Source organism: Sceloporus occidentalis, unplaced genomic scaffold (genome assembly GCF_023333645.1).
Source record: "Sceloporus occidentalis isolate IW3139 unplaced genomic scaffold, rSceOcc1.0.p SCAF_2, whole genome shotgun sequence".
NCBI lineage: Eukaryota > Metazoa > Chordata > Lepidosauria > Squamata > Phrynosomatidae > Sceloporus > Sceloporus occidentalis.
Genome location: NW_028316982.1, coordinates 157,080,682 through 157,104,057, shown reverse-complemented (window position 1 = coordinate 157,104,057; position 23,376 = coordinate 157,080,682). Strand labels below are relative to the sequence as shown.

Here is a 23,376-nt window from a genome sequence, read left to right as displayed (position 1 = left end):
AAAAGAAGCTACTTCTGGGTGCTCCTTTCTTGCTGCACAGCAGCGTCGTGCAATTTGTTTGTTGTGGTGCTGCTGTGGATCAAGGAAAGGTGCCTCCCCGGCACCTCTTTTTGGCGCTCTGTAACACGCCTATATGTACTTGGATACTTTAGTAGCATGATAATATAACTGAAGATTTGTTTTGCATTTTATTAGAAGAGCCTGTCTGAATTATTGACCATGTTCAGAATCAAGGATAAGCTTTAGAATTCAGTGTACTACTGCCAACTGTCCAGTTGCTGCTGCTCCAAGCAGGAGTGGTTAAAGAAACCATGAATTTTCTCCCCAAACAGTGATACCTTTATTGGGCCAAGCAAAATGTTGATTGTGACACCTAAAGCTAGCAGTTTGGCTTGTCTCTCTACAGATGGTTCAAGCGTCACAATAAACTAGCTCATTACTAGAAGATCTCTGTTTTTTTCAGCTGTTCCTCCTTGCAATAGCTGGAACTGGCCTTCTTTCCCATAAGCTATACCATCAGCCCTTCTTATAAACGGATTCAAGCATCCATGGTTTGAAAATGGTCAAAAAACGTATAAATTTCAAATATCAAACTTTGATTTTCCACTTTTTATAAGATTTTGTTATCCACGGGGGATCTTGAAACCAAACAAAAGCGTAGAAGAAGGGTCCACTGTAGTTCTTTAGAATTCTGTGTTATTGTGGTGTCAAAACAGGCCCAATAAAGGTATCACTGTTTGGGGGAGAAAATTCATGGTTTCTTTAACCACTCCTGCTTGCTTTGTATACAGTAATTTGCAAATTATATTTGTTTTATTTATTCCTTAAATTTGTCCACATTTAATTTTTTTTAGAACAGCTAACAAACATCACTCCCATCCCCACCAAACTAAATTGTAAAATCATCTAGAATAGACAAAATAAACAAGAAATATCAAAACGATCCAGGTTAGCTTGAGATGTATAACCACTGTTATGAAGCTTTTTTAAAAGTGCAATTCTGTGTTTACCTTCATAAACCTGACTGAATACATTGTGACTTCCACATAAGTATGTACAGGATCGTAGTACACATGACTGAAGATAGATATACTCCAACCACTAGATGGAGTCTTCAGAAAGCATTTTAAACTGTACATTTCTTGTATTACGCTCTAAAAACAATAGTCTCCATGGACTCTTAAGATCAGTTTGAAGGCTCAAGGGTTATATTTGAAAGATAATGGGATTTAAAAAATCTTTGCAGTATATCCTTTTTACAAATCATGTCTGCAATATTTCAGTTGAATACTATAAACCAAATAATTTCTAGGAGCAGGGGGTTCTGTCATCTTAGAATTACTGGAATCCTGTTGGTTAATCCCAACTCAGGTAGACTGTTTGAATCACTTGTTGATGAGTTACCACACAGACAAATCCATTTGATTCAGTAGTTCTACTTTGGTCAGGACTAATAGTAGAATTTAGGCCCACAATGAATGGAAATGTATTTCAAATCCCTGGGTTCTAGCAAGAATTTTGGGTAGTTGATGAAGAGGTGGCTGCAAAGCAGGGTTGGAAAAAATTTTTTTGTTTAAAAAACAAACAAAGCACCCTGATTTTTTGTTTTTGTTTGTTTAAACAATTATTTTGGTTTGTTTATTTCAATTAGTTTTTTGCATTAGTGTGTACGCCAATATAGGACTAAATCAGAAAATTGAGTAGCAAAATGCAGTCCACTAGCTTAAATAATATTTTTTCTTTAAAAAGTTCTCTTTTAAAGTAAGTCATTTTGGTTTAACTTATGCTAATAGAAGATTTTGCTTCTGAATGGCATTTCTTGCATTCTAAGATAAAATGATTAAAAAGAAGCAACTAACACTGCAACTAACAATGAACAACTGCCAATAAACAGTTAAAGTTAAAATGTTTAAATTCAAACAGTCATTGTTCAGATAAAAGAGTTGGAAAATAGTAATAATGGCCAGACTTGAAAACAAAAACCCAGAGTGTTTTTTTTAAATCATTTGGTTTATATCAGCTAACCCTGCTGTAAAATACTTACTGTAGATTAGCTGTAAAAATCAGTTGTCTGAAAATGGAATAGAAGAAGGGAATGATCAGTGAGTGTTTGGAGGTGGCATTCCAACACAATGTGCATAAACAGTATGTAGTATACAACGTACTCAACATTCCTACACTGTACAGTGGTACCCCGGGATACGAATTCACCGCGTTACGAAATTTCCGGGGTACGAAAAAGTTAGATTTAAAAAAACTGTTCCGGGTTACGAAGGATTTTTCGGGTTACGAAAATCTTTTCGGCGCGTTTCGGCGCGAAATTCAAAGCGCGGCTAGCGGCTAGCGGCTTTCCAGCGGCTTTTCGGGTTGCGAAATGTATCGGGTTACGAACGGCGCCGCGGAACGAATTAAATTCGTAACCCGAGGTAGCACTGTATATTTGAAAACAGACACTAACATATTTCTTAGCGTCATTAGCACCTACTTCAACACCAAGCACACCTGAGTCTCTCCCCCTCCCAACTTCTTTTTAATGTACTGTAGATTAGATTGATTTTACTCTTCCGTAACCTGTTTTGCACTGGCATCTGAAAAAACAAATTGACCAAACCTTTTCTTCTGTTTTTTTAATATGCTGCATTGTTAGAATGTTTATGCTCTATTGTTAGAATGGATCTAACTGTGGTTATGTCACAGTAGCGCAGATGTTACCTGTATTTTAATTTTTCTCCCTGAACAGAAGATTCTCTTTGTCCGAGTGTAAACCAGCATGTGCCTCTTGGATTTTGTCTGAATCTGCAAGAGTGTGATTTAGTACAAAACAACTGTTACAGGACAACCACAAAATAACAGCTGCTCTGTTTACTCCTTAATTAGACAAAGTGATTATTTCAGAAATGCTTTGAGTACAGTGGCATTTCCCCATGAGAAATCAGCCATCTATCTTTGCTTCACTCAAAGACAAAATATAGAATTTTGTAATAAGTTTCGGTCTTCATCAGGACATCTGGGAGTTTCATGCCATTACCGGTCATTTAAGAGGAAATTTAGTCTAACGGATTGTTGCATTTATTTATTTATTGGATTTAAATTTCTCATTCTGCTAAACATGGGACTGAAGGTACCTCACGGTGATATTAAGTAATCAAAGAATATTTATTAGTATTATTATTATTAAGCTTTATTTATATAGCACTGTAAATTTACACAGCACTGTACATACAATTAAAATAGATAAAAATAAACCTGCCTATCGCGTACATTCTACAAAAAATAATTAAATATATTTAAAATATATTCCGGACCAGACACACCCCGCACGTAAAACAAGTTCCGTGTATGTTCGAGCTCCATTGAAAATAATGGGGCTTGTGCATGTGGTGCACATGCCATGGGCGCACGCACCATGTCCTATATGTTATGTGGCTTTCAGGGTAAGCTGAAAGCTGGCGTATAGCATCTGCACATATGATGCGGGCCCACTGTACAACTTATCATTCAATAAACTAAGGCGGACAACATATTAAAATAACATCAGATAAAAATTATAAAATGCCTGGGAACACTTCCCTGAATAGTATAGTCTTTGAAGCTGGTTAAAGAGGTGATGACCCATGCTCGTGGAGGAAGGAGGTTCCAGGAGTGAGGGGCAGCAAGTGAAAAGGGACGGGCCAGTGAAAAACCTAGGCTGGGACAGCAGACCTTGACTACCAGAACGGAGGGCATGAGTGGGAACGTAAGGAGAAATGAGCTCCTGATAAATAAGGAGGGGCCAGCCCATGCAGGGCTTTAAAAGTCAACAACAGAAGTTTGTAATGAATACAGAAAGGGAGGGGGAGCCAATGGAGGGATGACAATAAAAGAGAGATGTGATTGAAGCGGTGAGCAGTCATGATAATGCTTGCAGCTGAATGCTGGACCGAAATTAAAGGATGGAGGTGAGAAAGAGGAAGCCTTGCCAGAAAGAGGTTACAAAAATCCAGTTGCAAGACTACTAAGGCACATCTTGGCAGTAGAGGCTGAAAGAAACAGTCAGATTTTAGCAATATTATAGGGAAAAAATCTGCATGCCTTGGCTATGGCCTGAATTTGGGGGATACATGACAAGGAAGACTCAAAAATGAAACCAAGACTGTGTGTTTCCTGCACAGTTCGAATAGAGATATCATCAACAAGAATAGAAAAGTTTTGGTGGAAAAACAAGAAGCTCAGTTTTGGACATATTGAGCTTCAGATGCCATTGAGAAACAGCTGTAAAACAAGATGAAACTTGCTGTTCAAGACCTGGAGATAGATCAGGGGTGGAAAGGTACAGCTGAGTGTCATTGGCATAGAGATGGTAAGAAAAACCAAAGGACCTAATGAGTTTGCCTAAAGACAGTGTGTAAAGAGAAAACAATAAGGGACCCAAAACAGAACCCTGTGAAACTCTCAGCAGACAATGGTACAGGAGAGGAAGTCTGACCACTGCAAAAGATTTGTCTGACAGATAGGATTTAAATCAATCGAGAACACAGTCTGAGAAGAATATCAACTAAAAGACAGTGATCAACGGTGTCACAGGCCGCAGAATACACTTTAATAAGAAATATATATATATATTTGGCAGCTGGTCAGCTTCAGTCATTCTTGGAGAAACAGATTATTTGAACCCATTTCAGTTTGAAATACTGTACACTTAAATCCAAAATATACTGCAGAAATAATCCAGTTTGATTAGACTACTGTAATGTGCTTTTCAGAAGCTATAACTACAGCACGCCCACGTTGTACATGGGTGTGCCATACGCGGCTTTCAGCATACACTGAAAGCTGCGCTGGAAGAGCCCGTTGTACGCCCCAGAAGAAGTAATGGATAGAAGACTGAGTGGGCTACTGTACTTATTTTCCTGGATTTCTTAATTCACTTTTGATATCTTTGATCATGGTATCTTATTGGACTGGCTCCATCAGATGGTTGTAGGAGGTACTGGATTACACTCCTGTCTGGGACTAGTTCCAGAGTAATATTGGGGGATTCCATGAAGCTGTGACCTATCTTGTCCCCCTTGTTTTTCAATATCTATAAGAATCTGCTGGGTGACATCATAGAGACTTTTGGAGTGGAATGCTGTTAGTACAGTATGTGAATTACACTTCATTCTATTTTTCCTTGTCATTGGAACCACATGGGTCTGTGGAAGTGCTAGATTCATGCTTGGATGCTGTAATGGGTGAGGGCAGATGAACTAAAGCTAACTCCTGCTAGGGTGAAGGTTCTGTGGATTGGTGCTTCCTGAATCCAGACCTAGAGTAAGTTACTTACCCCTGGAAATATTAGTTGGAGTACTCCTAGAGCCATCCCTTTCACTGGAGGCCCAACTGGACTCGTCATGAAAGTAACTAGTCTAGACTGGTGGACTGGCTACAGTCTTTTTTGAGCAGTGATAACTTGATGGGCTACAGACTGACAACTTTCTGATTAGACTACTGTAATGTGCTTTACATGGAGTTGCCCTTGAAGATACCTCAGAAGCTATAGCTACTACAAAATGCAGCAGCAGGATTTCTGAGCAGCCTACCATATAGACATGGTCTTGAAGGGCCAGCATTTGCTTTTTTTGTTGTTGCATGTCTTCAGGTTATTTCTGGCTTATTGATGACCCTAAGTGAAATCACAGGTTTTCTTGGCAAGATTGTTCAGAGTGGGTTTGCCTTTTCTTTTCTCTGAGGGCTGAGAGAGTATGATTTGCCAAGGTCATCCATAGCAGGAATTTGAACCCTGGTCTCCAGAGTCGTAGTCAGATGCTCAAATTACTACGCCATGCTAGCGCTCCCTAGGTAATCGTAATGTCATTTAAAGATCTTGATGGCATGAGACCTTGATACATGAATGAGCACCTCTCCCTATATACAGTCAGCCCTTCTTATACGTGGATTTCTTATACATGGATTGAAGCGTCTACGGTTTGAAAATGTTAAAAAAAGTATGAATTTCAAATATCAAACCTTGATTTCCCATTTTGTATAAGGGACACCATTTTGCTATGTCATTATATTTAATGGGACTTGAGCATACACTGATTTTGTTATCCACGGGGGATCTTAGATCCAAATCCCAGCGTATAACAAGGGTCCACTGTACTTGTCTGAAGATTGAAATCTGTGGGAATAGCCCTCTTTCCACCAGTGAAAGCAGTACAGGTGGGAAGACATAGCAGAGGTCCTTCTCTACTGTTGCACTTCCATTGTGGAATGCCCTTCCTGTTGGAGGTCAAACTAGTACGAGCATTGGTTTCTTTCTGGCACCAAGTCAAAACATGGCTTTTTACTAAAGCCTTTGGGACTTAATTTACTTTAAATGTATGTGTACATGGTTTTAATTGTTTTAACATATTGTTCTGTTAAATATGGTTCTAACCTGTTTACAGTAATTTTATTTAATGTATTGGTTTAATTCGATATTATTCTATGTTTAGATTGTTTTACCTCTGCACCACCCTGAAATCCCATGAAATAGGGCATAATATATTTATTTTAATAGATATTTATAAATAAATAAATAAAATTAAAAGCCCAGTTTAAAACAACCAAAACCGTAATTAAAAAAAAACCCACCTGAAATCACACTCCATTCTCAGCAGGTAGTGAGTAGTGAAAATATGTGTATTATTTTACCCTATATATCTATTTATTTTTCTTATTGCTTCCTTTCTCATTATTTTAAAAACAAAATTGTAGTAATTTGGAATACTGGAGATAGCCTGTTCTGCCTTGAGGCCAGCTGTTTAGGCTTTAAAGCTGTATATATTACTTCAAAGAGACCAAGGGTGAGAAGGTTTGACATGCTAGGGTCATTGAAAATTCAGGTGGTTGTTTGTTCTTTATAGTTCCAGATGAATGAGATCTCTCTGTATGTTACTGGTCAGGGAGTAAATATAGAGTGCTGGAAAAAAAGATAAGGAATGAAAACTATATGGCATCTTGCTTTCTTCACAGCTTTAGTGCACCCAGGATTCTGTGACACTCCAGCTCAAACACATTCAACAATGTCCATTTGTTGGATAGGTGATGATGCTTGAGGTTTAAAGTACGTAATGTGCTGGTATTTTCAATCTGTTTGCATTTGTATAAGTAAGTGCATTAGAATCAAGAAGCACACCCTCCCAATACTTAATGTCCAACAGAGGTGGCTGGTATTGAACAATGCTAGTGCATGAGCCTGTCCACTTATTTAAAAAGACACACATAACAAATTAAAGCAAGATCAATATGGCAGGCAAATTCAGCTATGGAATTTCTTCCACTGGTTTCTTACAGTGGTTTCTTCCATTGCTCTCCAAATAATTTAGGTACGGGTTGAAAGTATTCATATGTGTAAATTTTGTGAATTTATATTGTTTTTAGCTTTTATTTTGTAATGTCTTACATTTTTCTTGAATGTCCTAGATTTTGAGGTGCCTTGTCCTCAGTTCTGGTTATGACATCTGGTCACCCTGGTCAAGGCTTCTCCGCTGCTTGGCCTTCTCCTGAAGAAGAGCAGGGAGGAGTAGTATGGAATTAATATTAATTATTTTAAATTAGTATTAAGCAATAATTCATCATCATTATTATTAATATAGCGCTGTACATACAATCTTTTTAATAAGACGATTCCCTGCCCTCAGGCTTACCAAAAAACAAACATACAAAAAAACACATGACACAAAAGGAGAAGGGAATAGTGGTGGGGAAGGGGATCAGGTTCAGCAGTTCTTCTCTCCCTCTGAGGCCTGGACCAAGGCAGATGGACTGGAGTGAGGGCTCTACTTCTTATTGAGTGTAGGCCTGATGGTGCTGGGGCTGTCTTTTCTCTCCCTCCAGGCTGGATGGAGTCAGATGCCATGGAGGGAGGGCTCTTTTGCTTGAGTGTAGGCCTGATGGTTCATAATTAATAATATTAACAATTAGTAATTAAAATAATTAATTAAAATAATTAATTAAAACTTATCTGCAGCACGAAGAAGTTTAGCTGATTTTAATTTTGGCCCCTACCTATGGCCAAGTTGTGCAGGTCTAGGCTACAACTTCTTTCACACAATTGGTGTCAAAGGTGCTAAATATCCCTTTGTGTACTGATACAACAGGTAAAGTAACAGCAGCTGGCTCTAAAATTCCATACTGACCAAGTGTGAACAGCAAAACACCAACTACCCCTAGCATGTTAAAAAAAGCATAGAGCTACAAGTTTTGCCTCCAAAATGGAAAACATAACAAATATAGAGGCTGGTGAAAGAAAGGAAAAAAATATCTCTAGATACATTTTGGAAGACACTTTCAAGTGGCCTGTAGAAGGCTCAAAATGTTTTTTATTTACTTTTTTAATGCTTACCTGATCTGATTGTTTCATTTTACATGTTCATACTGTTAGTTTTGAATAAAAAATGCGGTGAAATGTTTTGAACTATTCTCCCCACCCCCATGATATAGGAACCCATCCCTATTCTTTCCATATTCTTTGGTACCACATTTTTTGTTTACAGAAGTAATCTCCAGGAACACGCCTAAATTTGTTAATTGTTACATCTCACACTTTGAGCAAGAATTTTAAATTTAATTTTAAATTCACACTTGGACCTTGATTTTAAATGTGTATTGTCACAGATATTTATTCACAATCATTGTTAGGTTTTACAATCCAGTCCTTTGTGTAATTACTGAGAAACAATACCCACTGTTTAGAATGTTACCTACATGAGTTTAGGACTGCAGTATTAATTGTCCAATTACATAGATGCCTGCTTTGTTGGAAGTGCCATTGAGTTTAGTAAGGCAGTAGACATATATAGGATTCCACTGGTAATCTAAAAGAGCTAAGTGACTGAAAGAATCATTAGCAGGTCCCCCCCCCCCGCCCTGTTTTCTTCTATGAAAATTACAAGCTCTTCTACCTAGAAAAGTGAAGAAGACAGAATTATCTTATGCTCTCTAGTGGTTTTCTATTAGTAGTACAGGCATATGTGATTATTTGAAATTGTCTTGTACAGTATACATGTTAAAAGTGTTTCCATGGTAGCAGTGGGTGGGATTCTCCTGAATTCTGATTTTTGTATAAAGGAGAACATTTCTTGTCATTTAAAATGCATTAGAACCCCCTCTACTCCATATTTAGGTCAGCAATGAAACGTCGTCTACTGGTACGAATTCTAAACTAAGCATTCTGGGAGAACATTTTCTTGCAGCAGATCAGAGTTCTTTGTGCCTGGCAGTGAAAGCTGCAGCAGTATCTTTGTCTGCTTGGATAAGATTTGAAGATGCTTGACAAATGGGAATCGAGGCATTTTCATCACTGATACTATGTTCCTGTCTATTTGTATTAATAGCAATTGCAAGACCTTCTTTTGGGAAGAGGACTGCTTGGTGAGGCGTGGCTCTTGTTGAAATCTCCACGGATTTTTGGCATTTTGCTAAGAAAGCTTACAATAAGGCAACATTTACTCTAAATAAATAATAACTACTGGACTTTGAGAAGATGATGAAGAAGACTGTGCTTTTGAAGCAGAGGAATATATTTTGCTAAGAGAACAGTTAGTTAGAAAAGCAAACTGCAGTGTATTTGTAATGGGTTGCACGACTAGTGTGGTTTTATTTAAAGGCATTCGCACAGTTATTGAAAGGAACTGTTCATATATTTGTAAATATCAAGGAGAGAATAATGCTTTGGATTATACTGGAAATAGTTTGACAAAAGAAGACTCAGGAATATTGATCCATTCATTCCTGGTAAATGTCGGCTTGTTTTAAAAACTGATTTAAGATGGTGATAGTTGATGTTCCATGTTTTTAAAATCTGCTGTCTCCACACAGAACTTAATGATATTAAATGTATTAGTACACTAAATACCTTTCAGAGTAGTAAACATTTTAAATACTGCTGCTCTTACCTTGTTGAATGTAGTGCTGAGCAATATCTGTGTAAATATGCTATAGATATTTATAGAAGGTTCCTTGCTGTTATACAAATGTTCAGAGCATATGGCTGAAGATGCAAATATTAGCAGATTATAATTAAGAGATGAAAAATACAAACAAATTATTATTTTTGTCTATGTAATTAATATGGTTGCTTCCAAAGATGATAAAAATTCATAGAACAAGGAGAAAATATGCCAAGAAATAGCTTTTTGTATACATTTTTACTTTTATATCCAGGTGCTTTCTGGGTAGGCATTACTTAATACTTTGGAGAAGGTTGGCACTTATTTTCCAATCTAGTCATGCTTGTTGGCATCAGATTTGTTCTACTAGTACTTCAGGGTAGAAATGTAATAGTCGATAGTCTGTAAGTCTATATGATATGTACAGTGGGCCCTTGGTATCTGCTGGGGTTTGGATCCAGGACCCATTGTAGATACCAAAATCTGTGGATGCTCAAGACACATTAAATACTATGGCATAGTAAAATGGTGTGCCTTGTATAAAATGGCAAAATCAAGGTTTGGTTTTTGGAATTCATATTCTTTTTTAAAATTTTCAAGCCATGGATGGTTGAATCTCTACATAAATAATCTGTGCACATGGAGTGCTGACTGTATGTGATAAACATGCATTTTAGTAGCTTCTGAAGTTATTTGAGGTGCAATACAGTACTTTATTCATTTATGTTAAGCATCACAGTATTAGTCTGAAACTATTAGGGGTGGTTTTCTTTTTCTCGTTCCAGCTCTCCATCCCATGCTAGATGGTGCAGAAGCTTGAAGAGTAGAGAGGAAGAAAGTTCTGTCATTTTGATGGTCCATTATAATGTTGGTTTTAAGCCAGAATCTTTTATGATGATACAGTGCACCCGCGTATGGCATATGGCGCGGGTGCACTATACGTGGCTTCCTGCTTACGTGGAAGCCGCACAACAATATAAACAATGGCACACACGCCCATGGTGCATGTACACGTCCCATTGTTTCTTATGGTGCACGAGCATATTCGGATTTCTCCTTACGTGGGGGGATCCCGAACGGCTCACCCATGTAAGGGGAGGGCCCACTGTACTAAGTTACAAGCCTTGTGGATATCCTGTGCTTTATAGTTCATAACTTTGTACAGTGGACACTTGCCTTATGTGGGGGATCAGTTACGGACCCCCCCCCCCCCCGTGTAAGGCTAATAATGTGTATGCTCAAACCCCATTGAATATAATGGGGTTTGGGTGCGGTGGTACGCGACGGGCGCGTGCGCCACCGTATTGCAGGGCGGTTTCAGCATAAGCAGTGCACCTGCATATGGCGCAGGTGCACTGTAACTAGAATTCTGAATTGGGTTTGAAAACAAATTGGGATCCAAGGTAATGGAATAAGACCAGTGCCATATGGTCTGCACGTACACTCATCCCTCCATATTTGTGGCTTTGATATTTGTGGATTGGATTATTCACGGATTTGATTCATATGTTCTCTCTAGGAATATCTAGATCAGTGATGGTGAACCTTTTCGAGGCCGAGTGCCCAAACTGCAACCCAAAACCCATTTATTTAGTGCAAAGTGCCGTGTCCCTATGGCTTTCTAGTAACAAACTCTGGCAATCTCTGTGCTGGGATGATGGCACATGTGCCCACAGAGAGGGCTCTGAGTGCCACCTCTGGCACACGTGCCATAGGTTCACCATCACTGATCTAGGTCTTCCAGTGCAACTCTGTGGTCAACTTTAACTAAAAGCTGCACTGAAAGACCTAGAGATTCCTAGAGAGAATACTCTGCTAGGCATTTGTAGCTCCTCCAGTGCAGTTCTGTGGTCAGTGTTGTCAGACATAGAGATTCCTAGAGAGGTGTCCTCTGAGGTAAAAACAAGGTGTTTTTGTTATTTGCAGTTTTTCCATATTAACGGGGGTCTTGTGCCCCTAACCCTAGCGAATATGGAGGGACAAGTGTATGTTATTAGGTTGCAATCCGACTGTAGCATTTTTCATAAGATGACTTGGAGGCCTTCCAGTCACAGCAGTGCCATATGTCAAAGTTGACAGCAGTTAACAACACATTTCTGCACATTCCTTGATGGCAGCTTCACATAGAGTTTATTACAGTGCACTGGACCCTTTCTTCTTACTGGGTTGGCAGTCTACAGATTTGATTACTACATCCCATATTATTCAGTGGTGGCATGTACACAGGGCCATGCTAACATGTCTGTGCACATGTTGCCAGCATTGAAGAATATGGGGTGCAACTACAGGCATCATGGTAAATTAGGAGAAAACCAAGTCTGTCACTTGGAAATAAGTATACTTTTCTTCCATTTAGGATAAACTATTGAAGACTAAAAATAAATTTATCTCAAATAAATTTTCTGTTCCCATGTATATAGGGGAAGTAAATCTTACTAATGTTATTTTTGTATAAATTTGATGGCCTTGTAAACATAACTGAGGGCCCAGACAGACAGGCCAAAATAAAGCTGCTTCAGGTCACTTTAGAGGTATGCTGTTTAAATGATGCATGAGTCCTAAGAGGCTGGAAGCTGCGCCAAGCCACGCTCCAGTCGTAAGGAATGGTGCACACTTTTGGTGCAGCTTCTGGCCTCTTAGGATGCATGTGTCATTTAAACAGCATACCTCCAAAGTGACCTGAAGCAGCTTTAGTTTGGCCTGTCTGTTCAGGGCCTTAGTTACATTTTCATAGGAGAGGAATCTGTAAGAAAGTGTTCAAGTATTGAATTCCTATTTAAGAATAAAGGCAGTCATGACCCCTTCAAAACTATAACATTTCTCCTCTATGTTCAGGCCTGACAGGGTTGCTCTGAGCATGTCTTTTGGGGGCAGGGTCTCTTAAGTGTTCTTTTCCCAATGATTTTGTACTTCTGCAAATTTTGGCCAAAAAAAAAAAAAAAAAAAAAAAAAATCAAGCTGTGGTATACCATAGCAATATATAAGTGAATTCAGCAAGCACTGTACAAGTATGTATAAAAATTTAATAGTCAGTGCACTCTGTTATGCATATCTATATACAAAGGGAACTTGTAATAACTTTAAGAGTATGGAGATTATCACATCAGCTTTTAAACCACAATTATAGACATTAAATAGTGCCTTCGTTAGCAATACTTATCACACACTGGCACTCCAACCTGTAGCTGACGTGTCTGCGAGGCACGGTTAGGGCATCCCTTTTCACTGATGGAGAAAACCTATCAATAAACTCCAGTTGTGCTGCAGTTCCATTAGACCTTTCGTGTGAAATGTTGCTGCTATGGTAGTTGCAATGCCGACAGTCACATGGTGTCAGTGTCTCCTCCTCTCCCCCGTCCCTCCTCCCTTTGCTATTCTCAAGCAGTGAGGTTCATTTTATTTTTTCTATTTCTTTTATTCTTTACAAAAATTTAATTGCATTAGCAGAATTCCAGAATTATGTTAAAATGTAAAAATGAAATAAAATTTAAAAAACTGAAAGGCACTCTGGGCAGGGTATAGGGCAGGGAGGCATGGCTAAGGGAAAGTGCAGGAGAGAACACAGTGGCAGAAGCCCCTACAGTCATGTAATTGTGAAGATGTATGGTAATGGCTGCTCTTCAACCACTGTTTTCGTTTCTGTTAACTAGCCCAGTTGCAGTGATAACGGGGCTCATGTGCTAATGTCCTAACTGAAAGAAAGAAGTTGTAGCATAAGCTTTCATAGACTTAGGCTGCTTCCTCAGATACATGGTGTTCAATCCATGCATCCAAGGAAGTAGTCTAAGTGTACACAAGCTTATGCTATAGCTTCTTCCTCGCAGTCACAAAGGTGTTACAAGATCTCTTTGCATATTGATATTTCAGACTAACACAGCTATCTCTTTACATATCTATATAGCTTTTGTTAAAGTTATACAATTGCTGGTTTTTGTTGTTGTCTTGGTTCTTCGGAACAGCTTTTTTATTCTGCATATTGCAAGCGTGCTGATAGCTGTTTTTTGCTTTTCAGTAGGTTTCTTTTGGCTGCAATTTTGTCACTTAACAGCTGAATTCCATGTTAGGAGTGATGTATTGGCTTGAATCCTAGTTTCTGTTCTGTTCACCATGTAGTGCGTTTCTATCTCCCTCTTCCCTGTGCAACCCACAGAATTTTACCAGATCTCCTACTGGAGACTGTGGAGTTTTCTAAAATTGGATATTATGTGTAATTGGGGGTGAAACAGGATGAACATATCATTGAAAATCTCTGTTGCCCCTGGAGTGAATAAAGGGGTGAAACAGAGCTGCCCCATTTAAGGCTGGATTGGGGCTGCAGCAGCTGCATGCCATGATCCCAATCCAGCCAGCTTCCACCTCAAATACAAGCAGAAAAAAACCTGCTCCTATTTGGGGTGGAGAAAAGCCATCCCTATGCTTCTAGAGCCAGCTTTTCACCAGCTCTGCGGCTCATGGCATCTAAACACCAAGCTCCCAAGTCACCCAGAAGCCACCCAGCATGTAATCACCAGCACAACCTCCGGGTGACTTGGGGTATGGCGCATGTAAATGCCATGCCCCCTAACCGGTTTGAAGCCAACTGAAGCTGCTGGTCTGTTCCGGCCCAAAGTTGTCTTACACTCATACAGAAGTACCTTGGGGTGCAAACCTTTGAAAATAAGTGTTGAGGATTCCTTTTTGGATTGTTTCAGCAATGAGAATGTAAAGGTCAGAGGATCATTTCTTATGTAATTGGCAGATCTTTCCAGAAACATGGGAATATCTGGCCTAAATATTACTGGTGGTCCCAGCTAGAGTACGACCCATTAAATCCATTGTTGAACATTGAGTCAGCATATAAATGCCTCTGATTGAGTGTGGCTATTTTGTATCACCAGTAGTTTTTTGTGTTCATTGCAGTATGCTTTTCTGTATTTAATAGGAACTTGCATAAATTATACCAGTTAACTATTTTATTAATACAATAGCCCCTCCTAATTCTGAGTCATCCTCAAAGGCAGCCCCATTTAGAGCACATTGGAATAGTTTACTTGGGAAATTAGATGTGGACTGTTGTTACTAAGCTGTCCTTGTCCAGGACAGGCCATACCTGCTGGACCAGTCAAATCTGGACCTCCAGTGGCACAGATAAATCTAGGAATACTCCCAAGCTACATAACTTTCGGAAGACTGAGCATGACTGAGCATCCAGAGCATGATAATTACCCAGTTCTAGGACCTAAGAATCACCAGTCCACAGAGCCTCTGTCTTAATCAGAATTCAGTATCAGTGTATTGGCCCCCCTTCAGCCCATTACAGCATCCAGGCATTTGTTTAGGATCTTCACATCCCTAGTCAATCACAATGGCAAGATGTAGAGTTGAGTATTGTTAGCATACTGATGGCACCCAGCCCCCATTAAGTCTAATAACTTAATCCATTGTCCTCATATACACAATGAACAGCATGGGAGACAAGATGGAACCCTGTTGCAGCCCACAGTTTAACAGCCGTGGGACTAAAACAGAGTCTCCCAGTGCCATTCTCTGGATCTGGCCCCACAGATTGGAGTGGAACCACCTTTATTATTTTATTTATTTCATTTGTATGCTGCCTTTCTCCCAATGTGGAACCTGCGGTAGCTCCCAGAAAGAGCAATTAAAAAACAAACAAACAAACAAAAAACAGAATAACTTAAAAAACCAGAATCACCATATAAAAAAAAATATATACAGTCTCCCCTCCTTTCTTGTAGACTTGAGATCCATGTTCTTGATTTTTCATGGAGGGGCAACCTCTGTTAGCCTCAATGAGTCGCATATAGTCTCCGTTTTCATAGGGAGGGGGCCCGGAACAGATCCCCCACAAAAACAGACGGTCGACTGTAAAATTATTTGAAAAGCATACAATTTTTTTTAAAAAAAGATACAACATCCCAATAATAATAATAAACCTTGCTGCTTATGCATTAAAAGCCTCCTTAAACAAAAGTCCTATGCCTGCTGGCAAACACGATGACTTCCACTTGTGTATGATGGAGCTGGTTCTGTGGGATAACAGGATCAACAGTCCTGAAAGTTAATGAGAGATTCAGGAAGATTAATAGGGGTGGATGTCTCCTGTCTTCTACATGGAATAGGTGGTTAGTCAGGGCACTCTGGACTGTTTGGATATTGTACGCTGGCCTGAAACCCAACTGAAATGGTTCCAGATGATCTGCTTCTTTCAAGAATGTCTGAATATCTAAAGGTCTTGAGATTGAAAGAAGCAATCGGCCCTGATCCTGTGAGAAATGTTGTACTTCTGAAGGAGCAGAGGCCAGGTGACAAAAATCTTCTCTCCTCTATCAGTTCTTGGTGAATTGCTTCCTTAGCAGTGTGGGTGATATAAAATTGTGACACTGTTTGACTTTGCTTGTCCAGTGTTCATTTTACGGGACTATAAAATTAAGTTGGGGTTGGATCATAAAATATATAATGAAAGGTGGCACAGATTACTTGTATGTTGATATCTAAATAGCTTTCAGAATTTAAGTTTAATTATACAGGCATACCTCAGTTAAAGAAATAAATGTGTACCTGGGTTTTACTTTAACAGAAAAATTTGTCCCAGAGGCAGAAATAACGTGAAAAGAATTTGGGCAGATTCTTACACCACCACCACCCAAAAAAGGGGAAAAAAAGAAAAGAAAAAAGAAGAAGAAGCATGTTTTAGCAAACCTTTTAATTCAAAATTAATAATGTACACATGTGAAAGAAACAGCCAGGTGGGGTAAGCTTTGCATAAGTAAACAAACACATTTTGAACCTGAAGGCTTCTTACAAAGTGCACCCAGGGATTTCCCCCTCTCTCCCGGTCTGCACTTTTCTTATGATTACAGTGGCCAGACATATAGATCTGTGCTTTTTAAAAACATGCTGGGGGGAGCTGGTGAGTCTTACCTGTGCTCCCCTTTTCTCTCTGTTTTGCTGTTCACACATGCTCAGTAAGGAATTCTTGAGGCAGCTGCTGCAAACACTGCTGTGGTTGGATGGAGAACAGAATCCCAGTTTTTCCCAGCTCATTTTATTGTTTATGGTAGATACACTGCTATAACTTAACACTGAAAGTTTGTGTTTTTTTCACACACACACACACCTTTGTCATCCTCCCAATACTGATGATACTATGTACATCCACCTAGATGAACGATAATGAGGAAAAGGGGGCCACAAGTTCTTGTAAAAAGGAGATTCTTTGTCAGGCTTTTTAACAGGTATCCTGTGCATGAAACTCTCAAAATCTCACAGATAGAACAAGAAGCTTAAATGTCTGCCATTGTGTCTTAAAAACAAGTTTATGGGTGACTACAAATAAGGGCCTTTATACAGTGTTTTTGTTAGGGAAATATGAATGAAGTTGCTGTTTTATGGCTCTTTAGTACAATAATAAATGTCTTTTGATATTTAAACTGGGTTAATATCAACTGTTTCCAGATACAATGCCTCCTGTTATTTGTTCAATTGGACAGGCTCATAATTCAAATTGTTATTATTATTTTGTTTATAGTACGTTCTGTGTCAATTGTTGCTTTACAGTACTAATACACACCAGTCAAAAATGCACAGTACTAACACCCACCACTCATGTACAACACCCATTGTCTAACAATGGAATGTGTGTTTTAATAATAATGCTCCTTCCTTTTCTGCCTGTTTCTTCTCATAAAAAGCAATATCTGTTACTCTCCGTATTATGTTGACCCAAAAAATGTACCAAGAACAACTGAAATTCAAACAGTATTGAATTGGAAATGTTGTATACCCTGATAGCTGAGCCAAGGGAAGATTTTTAATAAAATGAAATCAAACTGTACAGCAGCTTGGGAGACTTCAGAAATGACAGTTTATGAGTTATCTATATGATATTATGAGTATATTCTAAGAAGTTGCCCAGCTGGTTAACTAGGATGAGGAAAGTGGGAGTATGAAAAGTTACTTTGTAAAAGTAATGATGTAAGTAACCTGTCACATAGCCCCCCCCACCCCACCCAGCAATTGGTTGTTATAGATGTTTTTTGAATTCAAGTAATTTAGACTATACACTGCTGCTTCTCCATAGGGGTAAAACAATGATGTAATACCTAAAAAAAAGTCACTTAAAATGCTAAAAAATGTAACTACACAAGCTCACAAAGATAGTATTGTTTGCACCTGTTATGTTATTTTTGAACATAAGGACATCCTCATGACACATTCTGATAAAAACATGCTTATGGAATGAGGTTGGAAGTTTTCATAAAATGCACAGTATATTTCTCCAAGCTGTTGATTTGCCACAAAGAAATAGCATAACTATATAAGCAGGTAAATTAGTAAAAGTATTGGTGGCATTATGTGCCAGATTGGATTTGGTCCTCTGTAGTAGGGAGAGGAGATAGGGTGTAAGAGTATAGTGGTATAGTTAAAGGGAGAAGAGCACAGGAGTTTATAGCCCTATAAAGCCTTTCTCTTCCTGTTTCCCACCCCATACAAACTTTGCAGCACAGAAGCTTGGACAAGCACAAAATTGTGTTAAAAGTACACTCTGTCTTGTATAGCCATGCTTCAATCTGATTAAGGCCAGTGTATATACACAGTATTCTGTTTCTTTTGAGCTCTTATTCTAGCCTTTTAGCTTGATTATTTCCCTCTTATCTTTGGTTTGATCTTGATGGCTTATTGCCACAATTTCCCAGGACATAATCAATGGATCCAACACACAGTAACGTTGTGTAAAAAATTTGACTGGATCCAGACAACATTCTTACCCACAGAAGGGAGAAAAGAGACTTTCAAGAATTTTCTGTCCCCCTGCAACAACTTGTTCAGAGGATTGGGTGGCTGGGGTGGCTTCCAGAACAGTGTGGAATGTAAAAATAGCCGCCTCCTCTTCTGCCACTGGATCACTCTGCTGCATTAAAGCTTCCAGTCAGTTTGAATATATAACCCTTTTGTCCCTTGGTTGCAATCCAACCATGCATTAACACACCCATTATCATTGCAACACTTTCCCCCTCTGTTTACCTCCCTTTTGTTTTTGGTCTTGAGTTTGACCTCCAGCTTTTTTCTCAGCAGAGCCAGTTTAATATTCAGTACTAAATTATTTCTTCCAAGTACAATATTTCTACTCCCAGTGATTCTGTGGGAAATTCTGTGGCTTCTGTTCTTAAGGTTGTCAGGTGTTATTGAATGCTATGTTCTCTTTAGAGCACAGAGGAACACCACCACCTGCATTAGGCTGTTCCTTTTTGTCCTACCTAGGCCAGTTCAAATCAGGGAATCTAAGTTAGTTTTGCTATCAAAATCCATTAATTTCAATGTGTGTGATCTAAGTAGGTTACTTCCTGTTTTAAAAAAAAATGTCTTTCCTGGTCCTAAAATACTCAAAATGTGGCAAAAATGCCCTTCAAACCCCCTGCTGGGCATTTGGGGGCATAATTTATTTTTTCTGGCAAAGAGTTATGTGCAGCCCTCCAAAGTTTCCTGGGGATGGGGCAAATACAACCACTTAGCTTCAATAGTTGCCTTCCCCTGATCTAAAGGATATGCTGTTCTGAAATTTAATGTGCTGGTCTAGAACAGTGTGCAAAATAACCCTCCAAAACTGAACTTTGTCGAAGTGGGTGTTCTATTCCGTACTAGTAGTCAGAAACTACACGTTTTCTTTTGCACCTTTCTGGGTTATGTTTTGCAACTGCATTGTTTAATACTAGTATAATTAAAATGAGTAAAAATTTGCTATTTGCCACATGTCAAGAGAGAAAGCTGGTAACTACCATTATAAGCTGCATGTCTGTGTCTTCCTATTAATTAGGAGTGTTACCACCATGTGCTCTTCTAATTACTATAGCTTAGTTACACTTCCCCAGTGGTGGTCTTGCTGATAACTACATTTGGTGATAGATTATGTAGAAATTGTAATAATATTTATCCATTCCATGTAGGAGTTGGACCACAGCTCAGTCTGCAGTTTTAATTTGTGTTGTTCTGTCCTTTGGCTCTCATCCTTGAGGAAAAGGGAGTAGCTACTCCAGTGCCATTCTATGGTCACTGTATGTTGGACATTGACCACAGAGTTGCACTGGAGGACCTAGATATTCCTAGAGAGGTGTACTCTCAGGTAAAAACAGTGTTTTTATTATTTGCGGTTTTTCCATATTCACGGGGGTCTTGTTCCCCTAACCCTAGCGAATATGGAGGGACAACTGTATTGTGTGGAGTTTGACCTGTATTGTGGTGAGACTCATCTGTGAGGGAACACAAGATTCAGACTTCTACTCTTTCCTTGCTTTCTTCATAAGCCAGGTACTGTACTTCAACACACCTACTCCTGAAGAAATTTACCAATTATTCAAACTAAACTTTAAATTCCTTTAAACTATTTGCCAAAGGGTCCCACTGCAGGGGAAAGGTGGTGTATAAATAAAATAGGTGGAAATGCTGTAACATATGTTTCACAATAGTTGAAATAGGGCCAAACAGCTTATAATAGTGAGAAACAAGTGACCAGGAGACAGTTCCCTCTTCTATTAGAAAGATACTACTGTAATATAAAAGTTGAGTCAATTTTTTCAGCATCTTTAACTTTTGGGTTCCTGAGGCAATTAAGTAAATGATTTGTTTCATTTATTGCTTTACTAATAATATGTTAATTTTCAGTGTTCACAGCACTTTGCAAATATAACCTCACCAATCTTTGGAAAAACTCCGCAATTACTCCTGTATTATTTGAGGAGAGGGCTGTGATTAGTTAGCAGCTTACTTAATTCTGTCCACTGAATTCTTGTTTGATCTGAAATTTGAAATAGACACCTGCTAGGTTGCATTCTCTGTTGCTTATGTTAGTTATTCATACTTTTGGCTATCAGTGGGACAGTCTCTGAAGCAGAGTCAGTTAAGTTCAAAATCCTGATGTCTAAACTTTAAAAAATCAAGAGGATATACATGTAAAATTCCATCTTAGAATTTCTCATATAATACCTCTGCATGAAAAAATAATTTTGTACACATAGACCCAGAACAGACAGGCCAAAAGAAGACGCATGTCCCCAAGGCAGCCTGAAACTGCTCCGACACCTTTGGACCAGAGCAAAAAGGAGCCAGGATAATCCAGCTCCTGGTGGCTCAGGTTGTGGCCAGTGGCAGCGACCCACTTTCAGAGTGCGCTGTGGTCACCACAGTCCCAACCTGGGGCTGCTACTTTCCGCCTGTTTGTTCTGGGCATTAGAAATGAAGACCTATTCTGTCACAGTTACTTGCTGTACTAGTTTTATGAATGATTAATTTTCAGAAGCAAGTTAAAGAATTTTTATCCATTAAGTTTGGCATTTCTTTGTTTTTTATTTTTGTTGCAATAAGGATTTGTCTAACTGTTTAACTTTGGTGACTCCCCCCCTGTATTTTTTTTAAAAATTATTGCCTCATCCTCATCCTCCACGCCCTTCTCCCAGTCTGGGACTAAAAAATTAAAATAGATTCTGCAAACAAAAGCATTGAACAAAAATTGATAATATTATTTAACTATCAATATAATTAAAAACTGTTGAAAACAGATCTTGAAGAAGTAGAGCAACAAATAGCACATGACAGACCATTTCTTCATGAGCAATCAACTTTCAAAAACCTGCTGAAACTAAAAGTTTTTCACCTGCCTACAAAAGGATAGAAAGGAGGGTGCCACTCTTAACCTCTCTAGGAAGGGATTTCCAGAGCCTGGGAATAGCGACTAGGAAGGCCTTCTCCTTTGGTCTTACCAGATTCACCTGTGAGGATGGTGGGACAGTGAGATGGACCTCATGAGAAGAGCTCAAGACAGAGGCAGACTCATAGGGAGATATGGTCCTTCAGATAATTTGAATTTATGTTGTATAGGACTTTTTACTTCATAAGCAGCACTTTGAACCATGCCTGGGAACAGACCAATTGCAACAAGGGAGTTGTATACATACTATAGCCAAGTTTGTTTGACAATCTGGCTGAAGCTCTGGACCAGTTAAAGTTTCAGAACACTTTTCAAATAGAGTCCCACATACAATGCATTAAAGTAATCCAAGTGGGAAGTAACTAAGACATGTGTCACTGTGGCCAGTTCTGATGTTTCAGAGAATGGGTGCAGGTGGCACATAAGCTTAGCCACTGCTTCCAGGCTCAATGTTGGGTCCAGGCAAATGTCCAAGTAGCAAATGTGCATTTTGAGGGACAGTGTAACTGTTGAATCCTTAGTCCCTAATCTGCCTTCTGAGTGACCAGGAGCACCTCTGTCTAGTCTGGATTAAGTTTTAATTCATTCACGCTCATTATTGATGGGAGACAGTTACTGTAAGTTATGTTTTATGTTTTTAATATAGTTTGTTAGCTGCTTTGACAGGTTCAAATGCAAAACCAGAAAACTTGAATACAAGTAATTCAGATTAAGTCTTTTCCAGCTAATGGTGACCCTAAGGAAACCTATCACAGGGGCTGCGAACCCTGCGTTCGAGGGGGTCTCTGGCCTCTTCCTCGGGATATGCAAGTTCAATGTCCAGGGCCCTGGACATCTTGATGACGTGTTCGAGAAAGGACCTAACGTCATCCGTAGGAGAAGCTGCTTCAGGATGGTGTAAAAGCTGTGGGGAGTCCTGGGCTGGGTCATCCTCGGCCGAGGAATATTCAGAGCCAATAGGCTCGGGTTCGGACTCCGAAGCCACCACGTCCACCGCAGAATACAGTCTGGAGTGTTGGACAGACCTGCCTGCACGCAGAGGCGGAGCCGGTACCGATGGTTCTGGTCGGTCAGAGAACTCATGACGGTGGCGGTCTTGGTCCCGAGGCTGATTTGAATCACGGGGACGATCACGACTCCGGACAGGCTTGGCTAGAGCCACCTCTCTAGGGACTGGGAGAAAGAATTGGTCAGTCTCCGAGTCATAATAGTATTGAGGATCGGGCGGAGAGCGTGGAGCCAGAGAAACTGGAGATGGAGACCTCAGCGGCTGATCAACGACCTCCTCGTCGTCCGAGAGGAGGAAGGGAAGCGTCGTCGCCGATTGAGTCTGGGCTGGTACCGTCTGGGCGGCGGTGTCCCGGTCGCGGGTACTCGCCGGGGAGTGGTCAAGACGTCCCGTGGATGAGCGACTGTCCGCCATCGGTGTGGCCAGAGGGTCAACTCGGCTCGGAGAATCGGGCCGCGGGCGGTCCCGACGGGACTCACGATGAGACTTCCGAGGAAGGGAAGCATCGACGGAGCGCCTCTTGGAAGGAGAGCCAAGCTGGGAAGTGGACTTGGGCTTCTTAGCGGAAGAAGCTGAAGTCGTCTCCGGGGCCGATAGCTGCCTCTTCTTGGTGGACTTATGGCGAGACGGCGCATCCGGAGGGAAGAACTGGATCGGGGACTCCGAGATGGAAGCCGTACGGCCAGCACGATCCTCGGTGCGGGCGGCGGAATCCCTTGAGCCCGAGGGTTCCTCGGAGGCGGCGCCTCTCGGTGCGGGGTCCTCCGATC

The 23,376-nt window shown here is 39.9% G+C and overlaps 1 protein-coding gene across 12 annotated transcripts in view; it reads left to right on the top strand.

Annotated features, from left to right (window-relative positions):
- LOC149319174 (dedicator of cytokinesis protein 9) overlaps positions 1-23,376 on the top strand; it is a 194,806-nt gene that overhangs the window by 16,928 nt on the left and 154,502 nt on the right. For 4 of the 12 annotated variants that reach the window (XM_089511206.1, XM_089511202.1, XM_089511200.1 and 1 more), the window contains exon 1: positions 9,194-9,741. The exons of 4 other annotated variants lie outside the window; for them this stretch is intronic. In XM_089511206.1, the coding sequence (XP_089367332.1) occupies positions 9,580-9,741 (162 nt within the window). In that variant the 5' untranslated portion in view covers positions 9,194-9,579. Of the gene's footprint in view, positions 1-9,193; positions 9,742-23,376 lie in introns of those variants that run through there. 4 more of the 12 variants (XM_089511203.1, XM_089511201.1, XM_089511199.1 and 1 more) reach the window with 1 other exon arrangement.